This window comes from Hyla sarda, chromosome 3 (assembly GCF_029499605.1).
Source record: "Hyla sarda isolate aHylSar1 chromosome 3, aHylSar1.hap1, whole genome shotgun sequence".
In the NCBI taxonomy this organism is placed as follows: Eukaryota; Metazoa; Chordata; class Amphibia; order Anura; family Hylidae; genus Hyla; species Hyla sarda.
Genome location: NC_079191.1, coordinates 74215357 through 74225839, shown reverse-complemented (window position 1 = coordinate 74225839; position 10483 = coordinate 74215357). Strand labels below are relative to the sequence as shown.

The 10483-nt window shown below is 43.2% G+C and overlaps 2 protein-coding genes across 4 annotated transcripts in view; one reads left to right on the top strand and one right to left on the bottom strand.

The window, feature by feature from the left end:
- The first annotated feature begins 403 nt into the window (after nucleotides 1-403).
- The window catches only part of TP53I3 (tumor protein p53 inducible protein 3), a 50955-nt gene continuing 40875 nt past the window's right edge, over nucleotides 404-10483 (top strand). Inside the window, exon 1 of the mRNA XM_056564355.1 lies at nucleotides 404-471. Within this exon, the coding sequence (XP_056420330.1) occupies nucleotides 417-471 (55 nt within the window). The 5' untranslated portion in view covers nucleotides 404-416. The remainder of the gene's footprint in view (nucleotides 472-10483) is intronic.
- The window catches only part of LOC130361405 (uncharacterized), a 94144-nt gene continuing 85417 nt past the window's right edge, over nucleotides 1757-10483 (bottom strand). For 2 of the 3 annotated variants that reach the window (XM_056564359.1, XM_056564358.1), the window contains one exon: nucleotides 1757-3114. In XM_056564359.1, coding sequence (XP_056420334.1) covers nucleotides 3029-3114 — 86 coding nt within the window. In that variant the 3' untranslated portion in view covers nucleotides 1757-3028. Of the gene's footprint in view, nucleotides 3115-4238; nucleotides 4490-10483 lie in introns of all 3 variants that reach the window. The other variant, XM_056564357.1, reaches the window with a different exon arrangement.

The window sequence follows — 10483 nt, the reverse complement described above, 5'->3', positions numbered from 1 at the left end:
CTATGAGGATTTTCTCTGGCTCTGGACAGTTCCTGACATGGACAGAGGTGTCAGCAGGGAGCACTGTGGTCTGACAGAAAATAATTCAAAACGAAAAGAACTTCCTCTGGAGCATACAGCAGCTGATAAGTACTGGAAGGGTTAAGATTTTTAATTTAAATAGAAAAAAAATTGAAATATGTTTAAATTTCTGGAACCAGTGTATTAAAAAAAAAAATAATAAAATAAAATCTGTTTTTCACCAGAGTACCATTTTAAATAAATATTGCTTCTTAATAATTTTCTGTCCGAATCTGGATTCTTTTTATCAGCACAGCGACACAAAGTATTCAGCTTTCCCCAGGAACATTTTCGGTTGCTACATTCCTTGTGATCCAGGGCCTCACATTGGAGGATCGCGGCTGCAGCTGGACTCTATGTGCAATACTATATGTAACTATTGGTGTTGTACCCAAAGCCCAACCCAAAAAGGTTAGCGAAAAATGTATTTATTCTATACCTCTCAACCGGTAACGCCGCTTAGAGCACCCTCTGCACTTTTTCTATTTTATGTTGATCAGATGGATACAAATACATTCCCTAACATCCATTAAAATGAAAGGATCAGTCACGTGACAAAAGTCTTGTAACTTCAGAATCAGAATATTTACATTTTTACATAACAAGTTATTAAAGAGTACCTCTCATGATCTTGATACATTTTATAATCCTCCCAGTTCACTGCCCCCATCATGATAAACCACCCCCTGCCTTTATTTTTATTATTTTTTAGTTTTCTACCTTGATATTGCTCTGTATTTTCTGCTCAGTCAGATTCACAGACTGTGAAGGGGCGTTACCCAGCAGGCTGCAACATCATCTGAAGCCATACAGGGGAGAACTTCCTCCCTCACTCTGCTACACACAGCCCAGAGCAGTTCAGTGTGAGACGAGCTATGATTAGCTAAGGCTGCACACACACCCCTAAGCACTCCAGACAGCATTTCCTGATTTTAGACTTCTGCCAGACCAGCAGGAGTCCAAAGTCTGTGCAAGAGATGGGGGAAAAAGGGCTTTGAACAAGTAGGGAGACACCTAGTGGCAGCTTTTTTAAACACTAATAAAACTTAGAAAACTTTATTTTTAAACAAAGTACATTAGAAAGATTTTTTATTTACCATAAGGAGTACAATAGCAAAAATTAGTTTTAATGAGAGTGCCCATTTAAACAACACTCATCATTGTGATACATAAGATGATGCTGAATTATCAGAAGTCACTTCCTTAGGTGCAGTCGAGCTTTCATCTTCACTCAACTCCAAGGTAATGGTAACCTAAGATCTTCAGGCAGTTCTGTCTTTCTCCAGCAGAGGCCCTCAGTGTGCAGTACATGGTTCTCGTACACACTTGACTGGCTACCGGGAAGAGATGCCCAACGATGTGCCCAATGAGGAATATAAAATCTCTTGTATATGATGCTCAGTATCTACTGATTTAGTTCAGAGTAGCATGCAGTCCTACATTGGCCTCCCATAATACACATTCTCCTATACAATGGAGATGATTTATAAATTGCTGTATAATAATGATGCTAGGCTTTGAATAATCACATATTCTAGATTGGCCCTCCAGATGTTGCAAAACTTCAACTCCCAGCATGCCCGGACAGCCAACGGCTGTCCGGGCTTGCTGGGAGTTGAAGTTTTGCAACATATGGAGTGCCACGGTTTGAGATCACTGTTCTAGAACCTGATTCGCATGTCTATGGTGGAAGGGGGCCCCAGTCTGAATCAGCAAAGGGAGCTCCTTCTAGGAGGTGTTAGTAAACAAATAAGGGTATGTTCACACTGAGAAAATTCTGCAAGGTATTTCCACGCTGAATTTCCTTAGTAGCTCCACATCGCCCGAAATCGGCTCTTATTTCAAACAGAATATGCCACTAGAATAAGTCCCGAAATTCATAGTCCCGTTGATAATGGGCTTCTACGCATGGATTCCATCGACAAAAATGTCCAGCAAAATCCAATTGCTCATTGAAAGTCCCACTATTCCCTAGCGGTATAGACATGGGATTTCAGCAGGGCCTCTCCTTCTTTTACTAGAGCCCCCTTTCTTTTTTGTATGTCCTTTGGTTTTTGGCTGCCCGTTCTTCTTTTTATAAAATGTTGCAGGTATATAGAGGATATCAGGGGCGTAGCTATAGAGGTAGCAGAGGTAGCAGTCGCACCTGGGCCCTGGAATCTAAGGGGGCCCCAAAGCACATCTGCCCCATAAGAGACCAGTATTATTATTGGCATTTGGGGCCCTGTTTCAGATTTAGCATTGGGGCCCAGAAGCTACAAGCTATGCCTCTGGAGTATATATATATATATATATATATATATATATATATATGATCATTGGTTCTGGATTGTAAGCACCTATTTATTCCAGTTTCTGGAGGAATCTATGCACTCTCTCCTGTAGGTTACTGTCCATCGATCGGCTCAGTTGCTGTTTTTCCATCTTTTTCTGTTGTCGCCTCCTCTCGGCCTCCCTTGTGGAAATGTTCTCTAGACAAGCAATCTGAGTAAGCTGTTTGTACGTCAGCACCTCCTTGTCCCGTTGGTACTTCCCCTGCCCCGCTGGCATCACTGTCATTTCTCTTTCGTGTTTTATCATGTGTTCTATAGGTTTTACTTTCGTGTCATCTATGACAGTAAATCTTCTGTCACTTGCTTCTTCTTTTTTTTTTCCTTCCCTTTGAAGGTATGAGATGTCAGCAATCCTGGGCAAGCAAGATGAAGGAGGCGGCCATTTTGAACTGATCCCATGAACATGTAGCTCTGTGCTATCAGGAAGTTGGCTCCTAGCGAGGCCAGGACGGTTCTTATCTTTTTTGTATGTGTGGATTTCATCCATGACATGGTCCAATGAGGACTGGGGTGTGATGGCCCGTTGGGTAAGCAGACTCCTTCTTTGTCTGAGAACGTCGCCTTTAGTTTGCTTTAGTTTGATCAGACTAGCGCACTGCTGGTAGCGCAGGTTGTCCAGTCTCTCACAGAGGGACTCATCTTCTCTTTTGTTCTGGACATATGCATTGGTTATAACTGGAGCAGATTTGGGTCGGTGTTTTATGGGTTGCTCCATCTCTTGCTGTCAACAAAGAACAAAAGAAAAACTTCAATGAAAGAACAAAAATCTCACAATTCCGAGACCCAGTCTACACTCTTGTCAGCCATCTGTGTTAGACATAGACTAGCTATAGGCTCCACCAGCCAGTGGGTCCCATCAGGACCTACTGAGAATCTTATGTCTATGATGACCAGCAGGCTGCCAACCCAATTTGCTATCAGTGGAAACTGACAGAACAGGTTAAAATTACCATTATTTTCCCTGAAAATCAATTGGCAGCCTATAGACCAATGCAGGCTTTCAATGCATCCTGAGAGTTGCTGTTTTTCCAAACAACAATAGAGCCATAGGTTGGGGACCACTGCTGTAATTTGTAATCTGCAAGCAGGTTCTTCCAGTTGAGTAAATCATGTAACAATTTTATATTAGGATTGGCAAACAGGGAAGGTAGATGAAAGCTTTTATCGCACTGACGGTATATCTCACATACAAAAGAGTCATTTCACAAACCAGATATTTTATTTAATTCACACAACGTGTTTCAAGGCTGTTTGAGCCCTTTCATCAGGCGTCAGGACGTCTGATGAAAGGGCTCAAACAGCCTTGAAACGCGTTGCATGAATTTTTTTGTTAGATAATGTGCATAGATCATAAGAAACGGCTGTAACCACGGTCTGACTAATGGCGTCCTATACTCCCCTGTTTTTAATGTTTGTTCACATTGCACCTAGAATAAAGAAATGGTTTTCTTTTTCTGCAAGTGCCATTTATATTTCTATTCTACCGTCGGATTGTGGATTTTTTTACCGAAAATGCACTGCATAGAAACAAAACACAATTTTTCAATTCCGCCCTACAAAAAATAATAATAATAAAAATAAAAAAATTAAATATAATATATATATATATATATATACACATATATACAATAGATAAAGATGCAGCACTTTTTTTTATTTTCCCCGTAGATCTTGTGGTAAAATAAGTGATGTCATTACAAAGTACAATTGGTGGTGCAAAAATCAAGCTCCTAATTGGTCTGTAGGTGGGAAATTGAAAGGAAAAAATGGGAAATTGCTGCACCCTTAAGGGGTTAAGCGAATCCCTCACATCCGTATCATTACTGATACCAGGTGGTTGCTTACCTGTGGGGTGTAATGTCCTGCAGCAGCGGAGAGTGATGTGCCTGTATCCGTGGACGAGCTCTACACCGCACCTTCCCTGGTACTTGAGAGCTGACTACAATGAATTGATCGTGTTTTGTTTGCAGATATCACGTCTTCCCGTAATGAGTTGTGGGAGGTCTGTACTTTCTTACTGTTTGGGTACAGAACTATTTACCAACTGAAAGAGGATACTTCATTCTGTTTTGTGAGATGCAGACGGGTGCTTTCCACTATGGACAAACATAAAAGATTACCGACAAGTAATAAAACTCACCTCACAAATATGCCAGGATATAAAAACTATATTATATGGGCGATAGCTAGTAAATAAAAGGCTCATATAGTGTCCTAATTTATAACATTAAATAAAATCCCTCTTAAAGCAGCACTTGCGGCATTAAAATCTACTTCGTATGTTTTCGCATTTGAGTTTCTTTATGTTGTTTTCCTCATTTTCATACCTTTAGAAGTCTGCTGGTTGCCCATGTAAAGCTCCTCCCTTCTGTCAGACATGTGACCTCTTGACGACTTACAACCTGTTTTGAACATTTGATCATTTTTTTTCTCTCTTCTTCCATGGGGGAAGGGGTTATAATTGTTTTTTCTTTTTCTAGAGGGTCTTTTTTAGCAAGACAAACTGTACTTTATGTAGGTGTCCTTTTTGTTGGTATACATCCATTAAAGGGGTATTCCGGGCAAAAACATCTTCCATGAGAACTGCAATGTTGGCAAATAAAGGGAGGGGGAGTATTGACCTAAGGGTAATGGAAAGCAAGGGGACATAAATACCAGCCCTTTCTGTACTGGGGGTACAATCCGATGCCATAATACGAGACCCATTTTAATCTTTGCTTTGGGGCTCCTATTCTTCTATATTTGCCACAGATGGATATTAAACTATTTCTACCCCATTTTTCCCCCAGTAGTGAACAATTTATGGCGGTGCAATACAATTATACAGTATATGGCTGCCATGTATGCAGCACTGGGTAGGCTTTCACATCCTAGCTACATAAAATCCTTAATCCTTGTGGGTAATAATGACTCGCCCCCAGCACAATCTACGGTATTCTGCACATGTAGAATAGGTGTACTTGTTACAACAAACTGCTGGCAATGGACAATTGTTGCTTGAAGACTCTTCTGCCTCTTTCTTGGCTCCTTACAGGAAGAATCTGTTCCTTTTGTCAGTTTTTGGAACATTTTCAAAAGAAACACATCTTGTGCTGACAGGAGGGAGGATCTTAACTTTCTCCTTTTGTGGCGGTAATCACATTGTCAGGGTAAGACGAGTTATGTCAAGTTCCTCTTTACATTCCTTGTCTATTATATGGTCAACCTGAAAATAATAAGGTCACCTAAGACATATATGGAAACAACAGAGCCTCATAGAAAAGCTTAGAAGAGTTCTGATGTTAACAGCGGAGTACCCCTTTAATCCCATGCTTCTCTCCACACTATAAGGGTACGTTCACATGGGTGATTCCTTTTCAAACTCTCAGTGGATTTCCCGATAGGAATTTGAAAAGGGGCGGGGTCTTCGCACGCTACACGCAGCTGCTGTCAATAGGGTCTGCGGTGGATTTCCTACAGAGGAGAATGTCCTTTAATTAGATTAGACAAACTGGAGCTTTTTGGCAAGTCACATAAATGAAGCATATAAAGAAAAGAACACTGTACCTACTGTGAAGCATGGATGAGGCTCAGTTAGGTTTTGGGGCTTTGCTGCATGTGGCACACGGCATCTTGAATCTGTACAGGGTACAATGAAATCCCAAGACCATCAGGTCATTGTGGAGCGGAATATACTGCCCAGTGTCAGGAAGCTTGGTCTTAGGTCCTCATGGGTCCTCAAACAGGATAATGACCCAAAACACACAGCTAAAACACCCAAGAATGGGGTAAAGAGCAAAACATTGGACATCTATGAGCCCTGAACTGAATCCTATTGGGAGAGATTTATCAAAAACTGTGCAGAGGAAGAGTGGTGCCAATCAGATTGCTTCTTAAATTTTTAAAGAGACCTGTGAAAAATTAAATAAGCATTCTGATTGGTTGCCATTGGCCACTGCACCACTCTTCCTCTGCACAGTTTTTGATACATCTTCCTTATTTAGCATCTGTGGTAGGAGCATAAACCTGCAGTCTGGAGAAGACATCTTCATCCCTGGAGCAGACAGCTGGAGCAGTATCTTATGAGGGGTGGGCCAAGATACCTGGAGACAAATGCAGAAGTCTCATTGAGAGTAAGGCCGCGTCCACATGGCAGAATTTCTACACTGAATTCTGCATTTGAATTTATAGCCAATTCACTTCAATGAAATTCTGCTGTGTGAATGGGAAAGCAGAATCCCATTGAAACTTATTGGGGGAGATTTATCAAAATCTGTGTAGAGGAAGAGTGGTGCAGTTGCCCATGGCAACCAATTAGATTGCTTCTTTCATTTTTAATCTGTTGGGGACAGTACTTAAGGACAGAGGGCGTACCTGTACGCCCTCTGTATTTCCGATCACCACCGCTCGCTGGATAGTGATCGGACCGGGATGACTGCTGATATCTATCAGCAGGCATCCCGTGGCAATGCCTAGGGGGGTCCTGAGACCCCCCCATGTCAGTGATGGCTACAAATTTGCGGCTATTCCGGGCCAATCGGGTCGCTGGTGATCCGATCGCCCTTAAAATAAGAGTGATTGGATCTGTCAGAGACAGTCCCGATAATCTTAAGGGATAGGAGCGAGGTAGCAGGGGTGCCACCTCCTCCTATCCCCTGCCATTGGTCGATCAGGACTGACCGACCAATGGCAGTTGGGGGCGGGGGGTAAAGTTAATTTCCCCCGCTCTGCCCACTGATTGAAGTCCGGGCAGAGTGGGGGAGGGGGGGGAACCAGCGCAGCGAGGGGGGAGCATGGCCGGCTTACCGGGCGGTATCGGTGGTGGAGGAAGGGACATCGGATGGCGCCAGGAGGAGGAAGACTGGAAAGTGCGACGGTGGAGGAGGCTGCAGTGAAGATTGCTGGTAAAGGACCTTCACTGTGGCCTTCTAAAAGTTGCAAAACTACAACTCCCAGCATGCCCAGAGAGCCAAAAGCTGTCTGGACATGCTGGGAGTTGTAGTTTTGCGACATCTGGAGGGCCACAGTTTGGAGACCACTGTGCAGTGGTCTCCAAACTGTGGTCCTCCAGATGTTGCAAAACTACATCTTTAAGCATGCACGGACTGTCTGGGCATGCTGGGGGTTGTAGTTTTGCAACATCTGAAGTGGCACAGTTTGGAGACTAGTATACAGTGGTCTCCACACTGTAGCCCTCCAGATGTTGCAAAACTACAATTCCCAGCATGCCCAGACAGTCAGGGATGCTGGGCGGTGTAGTTCTGCAATATCTGGCCCTTCAGATGTTGCAGAACTACAACACCCAGCATGCCTGGGCAGTCTGAGCTTGGAGTTGTAGTTTTGCAACATCTGGAGGGCTACATTTTGGAGACCCCTACTTAGCGGTATCCAAACTATTCTTCCCCAGTTGTTGCATAACTACAACTCCTAGCATGCCTTTTGGCTGTCAGTGCATGTTGAGAGTTGTAGTTTTGCAACAGTTGAAGGTTTGGGTCGCCCTGCCCCCTCCCCCTTCCCCCATGTGAATTTACAGGGTACATTCACACGGGCAGAGTTTACAGTGGGTTTATTTCTACAAGTTTGAACTCCCAGCGGAAATCTGACTGTAAACCCCCGCCTGTGTGAATATACCCTAAAAACACTACACTACTACAAAATAAAAAGTTAACACTACATATACCCCTACACAGTGCCCCCTCCCCCCCAATAAAAATTAAAAACGTCTCATACGGCAGTGTTTCCTAAACTGAGCCTCTAGTTGTTGCAAAACAACAACTCCCAGTATTGCCGGACAGCCATTGACTGTCCAGGCATCCTGGGAGTTTTGCAACAGCTGGAGGCACCCTGTTGGGGAAACAATGCCGTAGGGTTTTGGTGGAGACATCCTTGTATCCGGGTCCGCCCCTGTTGCAAATTCCTAATTTAGGCCTCAAATGTGCATGGCGCTCTTTCACTTCAGAGCCCTGTCATAATTCAAGGCAACAGTTTAGTGCCACATATGGGGTATTTCCGTACTCAGGAGAAATGGTGTTACAAATTTTGGGGGCTTTTTCTCCTTTTACCCCTTATGAACAGGAAAAGTTAGGGGCTACACCAGCATGTTAGTGTAAAAAAATAAAAGATATTACACTAACATGTTGGTGTTGCCCCATACTTTTTATTATCACAAGAAATAAAAGGAGAAAAAGACCCCCAAAATTTGCAACACAATTTCTCCTGAGTACGGAAATACCCCATATGTGGACTTAAAATGCTCTGCGGAAGCACAACAGGGCTCAAAAGTGAGAGAGCGCCATGTACATTTGAGGCCTAAATTGGTGATTTGCACAGAGGTGGCTGATAGTTACAGCAGTTCTGACTTGAACACAAAAAAAAAAACACCCACATGTGACCCCATTTTGGAAAATACACCCCTCAACAAGGGGTATAGTGAGCCTTATCACCCCACAGGTCTTTGACAAACTTTTGTTAAAGTTGGACTTGAAAATTTTACATTTGTGGGGTTTTTTTCCCTGAAATGCTGGTGTTACCCCAAATTTTTCATTTTTACAAGAGCTAATAGGAAAAAAGACTCCCAAAATTTGTAACCCCATTTCTTCTGAGGAAGGAAATACCCCATATCTGGATGTAAAGTGCTCTGCTGGCGCACTACAGGGCTCAGAAAAGAAGGAGCGCCATTGGGATTTTGTAGAGAGAATTTGGCTGGAATTGAAGACCATGTGCGTTTACAAAGCCCCCATAGTGCCAGAACAATGGACCCCCCCCCCCCCACATGTGACCCCATTTTGGAAACTACACCCCTCACAGAATGTAATAAGGGGTACAGTGAGCATTTACACCCCACAGGTGTCTGACAGATTGTTTGAACAGTCGTCCGTAAAAATGGAAAATGTAATTTTTCATTTGCACAGCCCACTGTTCAAAAGATCTGTCAAACGCCAGTGGGGTGTAAATGCTCACTGTACCCCTTATTACATTCTGTGAGGGGTGTAGTTTCCAAAATGGGGTCTCATGTGGGGGAGTCACATTTTTCCTGAAATTTTTGAATTTCTCACCAAGAAATGATGTATCGACGAAAATTTACCACTAACATAAAGTAGAATAAGTCACGAAAAAACTATCTCTGAATCAATTTTATAAGTAAAATCATCCCAGAGTTATTAATGCATAAAGGGATAGAGGTCAGATTTGAAAGAAAATGCTCCCGTCCTTAGGGTCATAATAGGCTCCGTCCCCAAGGGGTTAAAGAGATGATTGGAAAATCAAAGAAGCAATCTGATCTGCAGAATTTCTCCAATGAATTCTGCATGGAATTCTGCATGAAAATTATGCATGAATTTAAAGCCAGCAGAATCCCAATGAAGTGAATTGACTATAAATTCATGCAGAATTTTCATGAAAAATTCCCTGCAAAATTCAGTGCAGCCATAGGCTGCGTTCACACAATGTAAATTCTGCACATCTGCATCAATTCTGCATCTGCATTAGTTCAGTAAAGAATTCTGCAGATGTTAAACAGATGCGGAATTGATGGAGAATTTGTGCGTAAATGTTCGCACGGATTCCGCATGATTGCGCATCTTCACTCTGCAGCCACCTGGGACTCCTGTACTGCTGCGGTACTACTACTACTCCCATCATGGAACAGACTCGTTTCCATGATGAAAGTAGTAGTTTCCCAGCTGTGGGAGTCTCCCGGCGGCTGGGGAGACTACAGCAGTGCTAGTACTACTACCCCAATCATGAAACAAACATGATGTTCCATGTTCGGGGTAGTAGTACAGGGGCTGAGGGATTGATCGCATTGGGTTTCACTTCTGTGAGCTGTGGTTAGAGAGATGGAAACCCAATGTGATCAATCCCTCAGCCCCTGTACTACTACCCCCAACATGGAAAAGACTCTGTTTCATGATGGGAGAGGTAGTACAGGCGCTGCTGTAGTCTTCCCAGCTGCCCGCAGTCTCCCAGAGCCGAGGAACTACTACTACCATCACAGAAGAGTCTGTTCCATGATGGAAGTAGTAGTACCACAGCACTGCAGGAGTACTGGGTGGCTGCGGAATAACATCTGGAATCCATACAGATATTCTGCACAAATTCCACCCCCATGT